At 45.0% G+C, this 10,397-nt stretch overlaps 1 protein-coding gene across 1 annotated transcript in view; it reads right to left on the minus strand.

Annotated features, from left to right (window-relative positions):
* Positions 1-10,029, minus strand: part of MSRA (methionine sulfoxide reductase A) — a 256,774-nt gene extending 246,745 nt beyond the window's left edge. The window contains exon 1 of the mRNA XM_032683427.1: positions 9,867-10,029. Coding sequence (XP_032539318.1) covers positions 9,867-10,005 — 139 coding nt within the window. The 5' untranslated portion in view covers positions 10,006-10,029. The remainder of the gene's footprint in view (positions 1-9,866) is intronic.
* Positions 10,030-10,397: the final 368 nt, after the last annotated feature.

The following is a 10,397-nucleotide window of genomic DNA, read 5'->3' on the forward strand; positions in this document are numbered from 1 at the left end:
AAATAACATTATTCCCTTTTTGGGAAATTAAATTTGGTTGTGCTATTCTAGGGAAAAACACAATCCAAAATCTCAATATATTAGAGCATCTATTTGTGGTAACTGCACTTCTTCACCCTGAAGTAAATGTTACATATTTTACTTTTCCATGAAATTAAGACTGAGAACTTTGCATTCCCTGCACAACAAAGGCATCCAGGGAGAGAGTTACCTGGAGTTATTATGCTCTAAATCCACACCTGGATCACACTGAGCTAATCTGTCCAAGTAATTGTAACATAAATGAGTTCAAAACTCAAAGAACATTAGAACTAATCAAAGCAGTTCCCTCCTGGAAAACTATTCCAACTGGAAGACTGGGACAGACGTGCTGGTCGATGATTTAACCGACAACAAACAAATATACAATTGAAATACAAGTCACAGGGCCACGGAATGTTGTGTAAAATGGTCAGAAAGTGGGAAAATCTCTCCCATGAGGAAAGGTTGGGAGAGTTGGGGGGGTTCAACTGGAGAAGAGAAGGATCCAGGGAGACCTTAGAGCCCCTTCCAGTGCCTAAAGGGGCTCCAGGAGAGCTGGAGAGGGACTTGGGACAAGGACCTGGAGGGACAGGAGAAAGGTGAATGGCTTCTTATGCCAGAGGGCAGGTTAGATGGGATATTAGGAAGGAGTTCTTCCCTGTGAGGGTGGTGAGGGGCTGGGATGGAATTCCCAGAGAAGCTGTGGCTGCCCCATCCCTGGAAGTGTCCAAGGCCAGGTTGGATGGGGCTTGGAGCAACCTGGGACAGTGGGAGGTGTCCCTGCCCATGGCAGGGGGTGGATGAGATGAGCTTTTAGGTCCCTTCCAACCCAAACCATTCTTTCATTCTATGATCAGTAATGACAAATAATGATTTAAAGATGTTTGTGAATCTTTTTCTGCTGGACAAGTGCTCGATCCCAGCTCTGTTCCCGGGACAATGCAAAGCCAGAACAAGGGGTTTGTCCCATACTCTCCCACTTGGTGTGGAAAGAGGAGAAGCACTGGGTAAAATAATCCCAAACTCTCTACCTGTGATATACGTTCACCTAAGGAGTGTCACAGTGGCACATCTGAGATCCAGGGCACAATGTTACCTAAATATCCAGTCAGTGTCATTCCTGCACTAAGGATAAATGGACACAATCAGCCCAAGAAGTTCAATGTATCCCTGGACTCACGGAGAATCATATAAAATATTCCATAGTTAAAACAATAACCTGAGTAAATATAACCTTGTGTATAATCTCAGAGCTGACAGGTTTGTTTAACGCCCCAAATTTGACAAATTCACACATCACACCCCTTTTCAGAACAGCAGCAACGAGAAGCTGCTCGATCCATGTCCCACAGCCACCTTTTCACCAGGAATAATTACCCACTTTTATTACCCAACTTCGAACGATTCCTCAGAGCAGCATCCGCACAAAACGCTCTCAATAAAGATCCTGCGGCTTCATTTTTCCTTTTGGAGGGGGGAAATTACGGTATCAGCACGAGGAGTCTCCCCCAAGCCTTATTTGCATTCACAGGCTGCCAGTTGGGTGAAGTTGCTCCCCATTTAGGCAATTCTGTCTCCCAGCAACCCGAGCTGTTGCCAGGAGAAGCCCCGGGAAGAGCTTCCTCCGCACCCCCCGGCTGTGAGCCGCATGTTAAACAGCCCACCAGCAACTCCAGGGACTCAAACATGAGATTTTTTTTTTTTCCCCCATCTTTTTTTTTTAAGTTTTGGAGGGGTTTAGTGATGAATGACACCTCCCTTTATACTGGGATTGGAGTGAGAGGTGATACGGAAGCCCGGGGTTTTTTCCATCGGGAGCGGTATTTCATGGATGTGCAGCTCTGTAAACACATTTCCTGTGTGTTTTTAATCTCTCAAGCCCCGTGTGTGCATGTTAAAACTTCCTTTTGGTTGTTGTTTTCCAGCTGCCAAGGGCAAAAAAAGCACAGTGCAAACAACCCTCAAAAAAATCCCTTTATGTTGACTTAAGCTTTGCTTCTCCTCTCAGCACCTTCCCAAATGTAAATTTAATGGGTCGTTAAAGGTAAATCCTGGTTTTCCAATGACAGAACAATATTTACAGTTGTACACTTGGCTTGAAAATGAGGGGTTTCGTGTCTAAATATAATTACCTGGCAAAGTGCAAAGAAAATGTGACACGTTCTCACAGGCAGGTTTTCCAAGGAAATTCATCTTGGATGTTGGAACCACAAATTTGAGAAGTTCTTCTAGATAATAAACAACTACTGGGGTGAGGGGCTTCTTTGCTGTATGTTCTTTCTGCTTTCAATCTTGGCATCACAGCAAAATTGTAATGAAAATTAATAATTTATGGAAATTGATGGCTTGAGTGTGTTTGAGGCAAAGATTGTCTGTTAGAACGAAGGAATAAGTAATTAACTCTTCTGAATTAGGGAGGTAAATTGCAATTCAGAAATGCTAAACCACATATGACGTTGTTACTCAACACACTCCTGAGCTGCACTTCAGTGGAAGTCAGATCTCATTTTTTTCAGCCCATATTTCATCTAAACTCAATAAAAATGGTTAATTAGTTCTGTAAAGCACTGCATCAGGTAAATAAAGTGGTGGAAAACTTGAAGAAACTGATCCTCCTAAACCTTAAGAGAAAGCTCCTTGAGTTTTGTCCTGAGGTACAACCTCACCCATGAATCCCTATTTTACACCTAAAATACAGTGATATTAAATTCATATCTCAAATAGTTTTATATTTGCCTATGATTACAAACTTCTCTAACAGCTAAAGGAAATAGATATTAATAGTTTTCATTTTATTCCTTATTGTGAGGACATGGTTTCGTGGTGAACATGATTGACAGTTGATGAGACAAATGGAAGTACCAGAGCACAGGCCACTGGTTTGACCACAATAATTTCTGTTCAGTGTTTTAAGAACAGTAAAACAAGACCAGTATGGAAAGAACTTCCACTAAAACCAACTGGTATAGAAGCAAAACAACTTCAAGGGTTATTTCTCCTTCTGAATGTTGTGTTCGGAAACTATTCAGCTTCAAAAGATTTCCAACTGAATGAAACATTAGCAATTAACTAAATGACTTCTAACAGGACTTATGATACCTAAAATAACCTCATTTTTAAATAATTTGTGAAATAATCTCCCTGTAAGAGTATAAGGTACAGCATCCTTCATGTATACACAGACAGCTGGAGAGGAATCCAGTCTGGATACAAGAAGGACATGGAGCTGGAGCAAGTTCAGAGGAGGCCACGGAGATGCTCCAAGGGCTGGAGCCCCTCTGCTCTGGAGCCAGGCTGGGAGGGCTGAGGGTGTTCACCTGGAGAAGAGAAGGATCCAGGGAGAGCTTGAAATTAATCTGGAAGGAGCCCCTTCCAGTGCCTAAAGGGCTCCAAGAGAGCTGGAGAGGGACTTGGGACAAGGGATGGAGGGACAGGACAAAGGGGGAATGGCTTCCCATGCCAGAGGGCACAGATAGATGGGATATTGGGAAGGAATTCTTCTCTGTGAGAGTGGTGAGGGGCTGGGATGGAATTCCTAGAGAAACTGTGGCTGCCCCATTCCTGGAAGTGTCCAAGGCCAGGTTGGACAAGCGTTGGAGCAATCTGGGCTAGTGGAAGGTGTCCCTGCCCATGGCAGGGGGTGGAATGAGATGGGCTTTAAGGTCCCTTCCAACCCAAACCATTCCATGATTCTGTGAATCTGTATCTTGAGAAAAACAAGCCCCACTTCAGCAGGCAGGGACAGAACAGGAAGAGTAAAGCAGTTCCCATAAAATCCCTGTTTATGTTCTGCACTAATTCAATGTCAAGAAGTGCCTCTGAAGGAAAAAGAAGTGATCCCTGATGGAAAACTTCACCACATCCTCTAGAAACCTCAGAAGAAAACCTGTTATCCCTCCACTCAGCCTGGGGAAAACTGGAACACATGTAAGAAGTGAGGTGGAAAGCCCCACCCTGCAATAAATCAGAGGAGGATCATCAAGATCCTGAGGGAATTCTCTAACTGCTGGAGTATCCTAGAAAAGATGGACACTCCTGCAACCACCACAGCTCCAGCTGGGAGGATTTACAGAGTCACAGCCCACTGCAACTTCTCCTTGAGGTCAACTAAAGCACTAATTCCAGAGAGAACTGAAATTCAGTGCGTATGAATTTAATGGAAAATTACACAGACTTGGAATTAAATCAAATAGTCAAAGCAAATGCAGATCAATTCATAAAGGTAAAAACAGAATCAGTCACTCTATCACTGACTTTGTACAAAGGAGATGGTCACTTAAACCAGAGCAACACTTTAACCTAAAATGTTAGTTATCTTTTGATATACAAATAGGAAAATACTGATCAGGAATTAGACTGCAGTTGGCACTATCCCTAGGAAAATCTACTTCTGATATTCAAAACTTGAGGGAGACATTAAGTAAGGAGAATTTAAGGTAAAGAAACAAAAACTAATAAATTATTGAAAAATGTGCCTTCTGCTGACAATAAGAATTCACTTTGTTTTGTTTGTGTCTTTTTGAAGTCTTCACTTCTTTAACAAACAGGCTAACCAGCAGTTTAATTATGATCTAAATGTATCTCATGAACCAGCAAACACCAAATTGTTCATCTTCACAAAGAAAACTGGACCAACCTGCAACAGCTGGAAGTTGAAACGTAAAGTGATTCAAAACAGGCACCTTTTAAATGCAGAGAGTTATGAAACATTGGAACAATCTATGAAATTCTGCAGTGGATCCTCTGTCAAATGACATTTTTAATCAATGTTTTCTGTAAAGAGTGTGATCCGACTCAAGCAAGAATTAATTCACAGAAACGTTGTGCTTTTCTTATACAGAAGGTCAGACTAAAGTTCACCGTGACCTCCTTCACATTTGTAATTATTGCTCTATTCATCTTTAGATATAAAGCCAAGAGGCTTAATAGATTTAAATAATCATAAGTCTGGCTCCCCAGGAGCTGTACTTTCGCTGCCTCAACAAAGTCAGCCCACTACAGATGTGTAAAAAGATATTTTCTGACATTACTCATTGGGATCAGAAGGAAAAACGTTTCTTTTAATTTATTACACACTGTTATCTCAGGATACCTAGCAGGAAAAAAAACTGTGTATGTGTATATATTTATATGTATTTATATATGTATATAAATAATGTTATTCAAACTCTACATTCACAAGGCTCCTTGACTGTGAGCTGCTACCACCATCATAAAATAAAATGGTCCATTAAATAGTGTAAGCAATAAATACTCACTCAGAAAACACAGCCAAGTTTCAGCAGTAACATAACTAAAATTAATCCTGAAAAGTTGAGTTGTACCAGAAAGGTAGAACCAATAAATAATATGTGTCTTTAAAGCACAACATCATATGGCACCATTATACAAAAACAGACAAGAGATAATTTTCAAAAATAAATGCAGCAGCTCTGCTTGAGGAAAGGAAACAGCACAACAAACTCTAATTCCCAGACTATGAAATTTGGACGAGATCAGATAAATTCAACTTGTTTGCTAAAAGAGTAAGTGAAGTTTACCAATGTTTGTATTGCTTTCAGCTCCTGTACAGTAGCTTGTCCTAATTTAACTGAGTTCTACAAGCAGAAGCATTTATATCACAAACTGCTTCAGTCACTTCACAGAAATCTGTGTAATATTCAGGTTTAACTGCATGGCTTTCTTAGGCCCTGCATTAGTGCTAACCCAGGCAGCACTAACACCTCTTGTACTTCAATCTCTCTCCAGGTTCAACTCCTGAAGTGGTCTCAGGCTGTGGGAAGAGCCTGGTTCTTTCCCACAGGGATTTCAGCAGTGGCAGCAGCCTCTCCTTTGAGAGCTCTGCCCTGGCATACCCAGGCACTGCAGCACAAGGGAAGGAGCTCCAAGAAAAGTTAGAGGCTCTCAACACCACTGAAGATGAAAAGGATGGACACCTCAGGTTCCTGGATTGGGATTAGTTCCAACTTAAAAAAGGTCTGGCAGATGTTTTCCTCAAGTGTCCGCAGACTAAGGCAGAGTTTGGCTCACCAGGAAAACCTGGATGTCCAAGGGTGGTCACAGACCTCTGATGTGACAAGAATCAGAGACCTGGCACAGCACACACAACTTCAGCACATCCTGGATCAGGACAGGTTATGTAGGAATCACCTTTCCTAGCACCAAAGAACAGGATGGGGATCTGCATCCTGCTGAAATGCATTCCTTGACTGCACGGAGCTCCAGAGGGAAACCGAAGTCCTGCCAGTGACAACAAGACAACAGAGATCAGGATCCAAAGGAAGGCCGGAAAGGTAACCAAGATATTCAACATTTTCAGTTTTCAGAGCTATGGCTTATCTAGGGAATTATCATGGAATCACAGAATACCCTGAGTGGGAAGGGTCATCAGTCCAACCCCTGGCACTGCACAGGATACCCCAACAATCCCACCCTGTCCCCGAGAGTGTTGTGCAAACACTCCTGGAGCTCTGGCAGCCTTGGGGCCGTGCCCACTGCCCTGGGGAGACTGTTCAGTGCCCCACCACCCTCTGGGGGAGAAAACCTTTTCCTGAGATCCAACCCAAACCTCCCCTGGCAGAGTTCCAGCTGTTCCCTCAGGTCCTGTCCCTGCTCACAGAGAGCAGAGATTGGAGTTGCCCCTCAGGAGGGGGCGAATTGCTCAGGAGAAGCCCCCAAGAAATGCCAGAGGGAGAAAGGGCCCTTCAGGGCACTCTGAATTTTGACTTTCTATGAGATCTAAGAAACAAAATATCATGTAGAAAACTGGGAACTTCATGAGAAACACAGAGCTGCTCAATGGACTAAAATGCAAAGAGAGAACACACAGGAAGGAGAAACAACAGCACAGGAGGCATAAAAAAGCATTTGTTATACAGCATTGCCTGGGCACAATATCAGAGAGGTCAAAGCTGGAATTCAAACTAGTTGAGGACAGAAATGACAATAAAAAACAATTCCACAAAAATGACAGGAGTAAAAAGCAGCTCAGAGAAAATCGAGGTGCATCGGTGAGTAGAGAACACAACCTAGAAGTTGTTACAGAAAAAGACTGAAGCACTCAAAAGCTCTTTTGCCTAAATCTTCACAAACAAGGACTGCTCCAAAAGCTCTCCAGGCACTGGCAGAGTCAGAAAGAAAAGCAGCAAATAACGTGAGGAGAAATGAGTAATGGAAGCTAAATGTGTTTAAATCCAAGGAGCCACATGGAGATTTTTGAGAGCTGCAAGGCAAGCTTGCTGGTGGGGCCACCAGGACACTGTGACAGATCTGGAAATAATGATATAGAAAAATCTGTACCTAGAAAAATCATGGTGATTTTGGGAGATCCCTGATGGTGAGATACGGGCTACACTAACAGCCATTTTTAATGGAGGCAAAAAGAAGATTGAGGGGCTCAGTTTCATCTCAGTCCCAGGACAGATTATGGAATAAATCCTCTCAGAAATTATTTCCAAAAGGCAAAGCAGCCGCTGTGACACGCGTTGGCTTTAGCAGGGTTCTGACACCCTCTCCTGCAGCATTTGCATGTGAAAGCTGACAAAGTGCTGGCCGCAGGAACAGCCTGCCAGGCACGGGACACGTCAGAAATCGGCAGGAAAATCGGCCTCCAAAGGCTGGGATCGATTTCCTGATGTCTGGTGTGCAGCAGGTCACCCCGGGGGCTGAGGCTGGGCCGGTATCGTTCAATATCTGCAACAGTAACACGAACGAGGTGACAGAAAACACGCTCAGCAAATCTCAGGGCAACGTTAAACAGACACGACAAACAGCAGAGGTTTAGGTTTGTCCAAGGAGACTTCGGAAAACTCCAGGTTGGAAAAACCAACAGAAACCGTCTGGAGGTCAACAAGGAGAAGAGCAAGTTCTGCACCAGACGATCTCAGAGCCGCTGGGAAGGAGCTGTGGTGCTGCTGGACCCCAGGTTAAACGTGTTCTCAGTGCAAACACAGCAAACTGTGCTGGGCTGCATCACAAGGAGTGGGCACAGCAGAGGAAAGGGGAAAAAAACTCCCTTCTAGGCTGCACTGGTAAGAATTCAGCTGGAATACCAGCTCCAGTTTTGGCTCTCAGTTCAAAAGAGACTTTAATAAAATGGCAAAGGTCTGCAAGGTCAATAGTCCAGTTGGTCATCAGCCTAAAATTCAAATTATCATTCTCTTCTGAAAGTAGTTTACATCTCATTTTAACTTTTGCAGATTAACAGAGGCCCATGCTGTTATTAAATACATAATACCACATTTAGCCACAGAAGAACATCCAAAAAATTTCATATACGGCCTTATGAGGATGCTTTTTGTACAAGTAGCACAACAAGTTATTCTATCTGTGGAGTCACTGAGCATAAAATGGGCTTAGTGTGTCTTCTGTCCAGGCTTTTATCAACGAGGTGCCGCTTTAATCCAGGCAATGTGCTACTCTTGGTATCACCTCTGGAGTTCACTGCTTTAAAGACATAAACCCCATCTCTGCACCTCTCCTTTGAGCCCATTTTCTCCACATCAGATATTATAATGTTCCTGCTACCTTTAATTTTACCACCACATTCAGATTTTTACCAAATATCTATAAAATGTAAGATTTTACTGTGCTCTCAAACACTGGGCTTATGCCATCATCCATTTATTATCCTCCCACCAGCACTTACATACTTTATGTGTTTAAATATTTCTTTTTTTTTCCTAAGTTCACACACTTTTTTAGGGTCTACAGGAGTCTGGAGCAAAGATACATATAAATAACACCTTGTACAATAAACACCTTGTAGGAGAAATACTGAAGACACATCTTAGAGCACCTCAGTGCCACTGTAATTCCTTCAGAATGGCAATGACAATCATCTTGGAACACTTTCAGCTCCTGGGAGGGCTGTCAGAAGGCAAAATTGCTTAATTCTGGGTTGTTACTTTGCTTACCTGACAGCACACATTTACTCAAAGGAAAATCACTGAAAGAATTACTGAAAACTTAAAAATACTTTGCAAACAGAATCACCGAATGGTTTGGGTTGGGAGAGACCTTCAAGATCATCCACTTCCAAGCTCCTGCCATGGGCAGGGAGACCTTCTCCCATCCCACGTTGCTCCAAAGCCCCGTCCAACCTGGCCTTGGACACCTCCAGGGATGGGGCAGCCACAGCTTCTCTGGGAATTCCATCTCAGCCCCTCACCACCCTCATAGACAAGAATTTCTTCCTAGAACATCCGTAAAAGAGCCACTCCATGATCAGGAATTAGTTTTTGGTATTTATTTTATTTAGCAGTAGAAGTAAGGGGTAGAGAAACCTGTTTAAAACCCTCAATAGGACTATTGCTGCCCTCAGTAAAAATTAAACAGAAAATTTCGTATTTCAAGAGAAATCATAGAAGAGAATCACAGGATGGTTTGCGCGGGAAGGCATCTTAAAGCTCATCCCGTTCCAACCCAGTGCCATGGGCAGGGACACCTTCCACTGTCCCAGGCTGCTCCAAGGCCCGTCCAAATTGGCCTTGGACACTTCCAGGGACGGGGCAGCCGCAGTTTCTCTGCCACCAAGGACAGCGCTCGCTGTCTGCTCCAGCAACCACTAATTCCTAACTCTTACGACACAAAGGAATCGTCACCGCGCGAACAATCCACGACGCAAACGCGTTCCCACCGGACATTTCCTCCCCCTCTCCCCGTCACCCCCTCACGGGACGCGCCCCCTCCGCCATGTTCCCCCCGCCCCTCAGCGCGCATGCGCAGCTGCGGCCCCGCCCCTCCGTGAGGGCACCGCGCACGCGCGCGGCGCGGGGGGGGGAAGGGGGCGCCGGGCTGAGGCAGCGGAGCGGGAACGGAGGGGAGGGAAGGCGGTCTGACCTTACCTGCCACCGCCATGCGCTGGGTCCTGCCGGGCAGCGCTTCGCCCTCCTGCGGCAGGCGGGAGGCCGAGTCGCCCATGGCGAAGGCGGAGCCGCGGAGGGCGCGGGCGAGCAGGAGGAGGAGGAGGCGGCGCGGAGGCATCGCCCGCTCAGGGGGAGCTCCGGGGGAGGGAGGGGCGGGGGAGGTAGCGCCCCCTGCCGGGCGGCGGCGAAAAGCGCACCCCCCTCTCCACTCCCTCAGACGGTTCCTCACGGATGTCCCCCTCTTGTCCGTGTCCTCCGTGACCCTTTATCACCAAATATCCCTTTGCACGGTCCTCCCAAACACCTCTGTGGGATGCTCCTTGCTATGGAGTCTATGTGCACGGTTGTTTCCGGGATTATTTTGCAGCCTCGGGAGGGGTTTTTGTCTCCGTGCCCCTCATGCGGTCCCATTCACCTCGTCCTCATCTGTGTCACGTTCACTCTTTGTCTTGTTCATGCTCCCGGTTCTAAGACTGTTTGTGCAAATACATTCAGGAAAACACGGTACAC

Source organism: Chiroxiphia lanceolata, chromosome 3, assembly GCF_009829145.1.
Source record: "Chiroxiphia lanceolata isolate bChiLan1 chromosome 3, bChiLan1.pri, whole genome shotgun sequence".
In the NCBI taxonomy this organism is placed as follows: domain Eukaryota; kingdom Metazoa; phylum Chordata; class Aves; order Passeriformes; family Pipridae; genus Chiroxiphia; species Chiroxiphia lanceolata.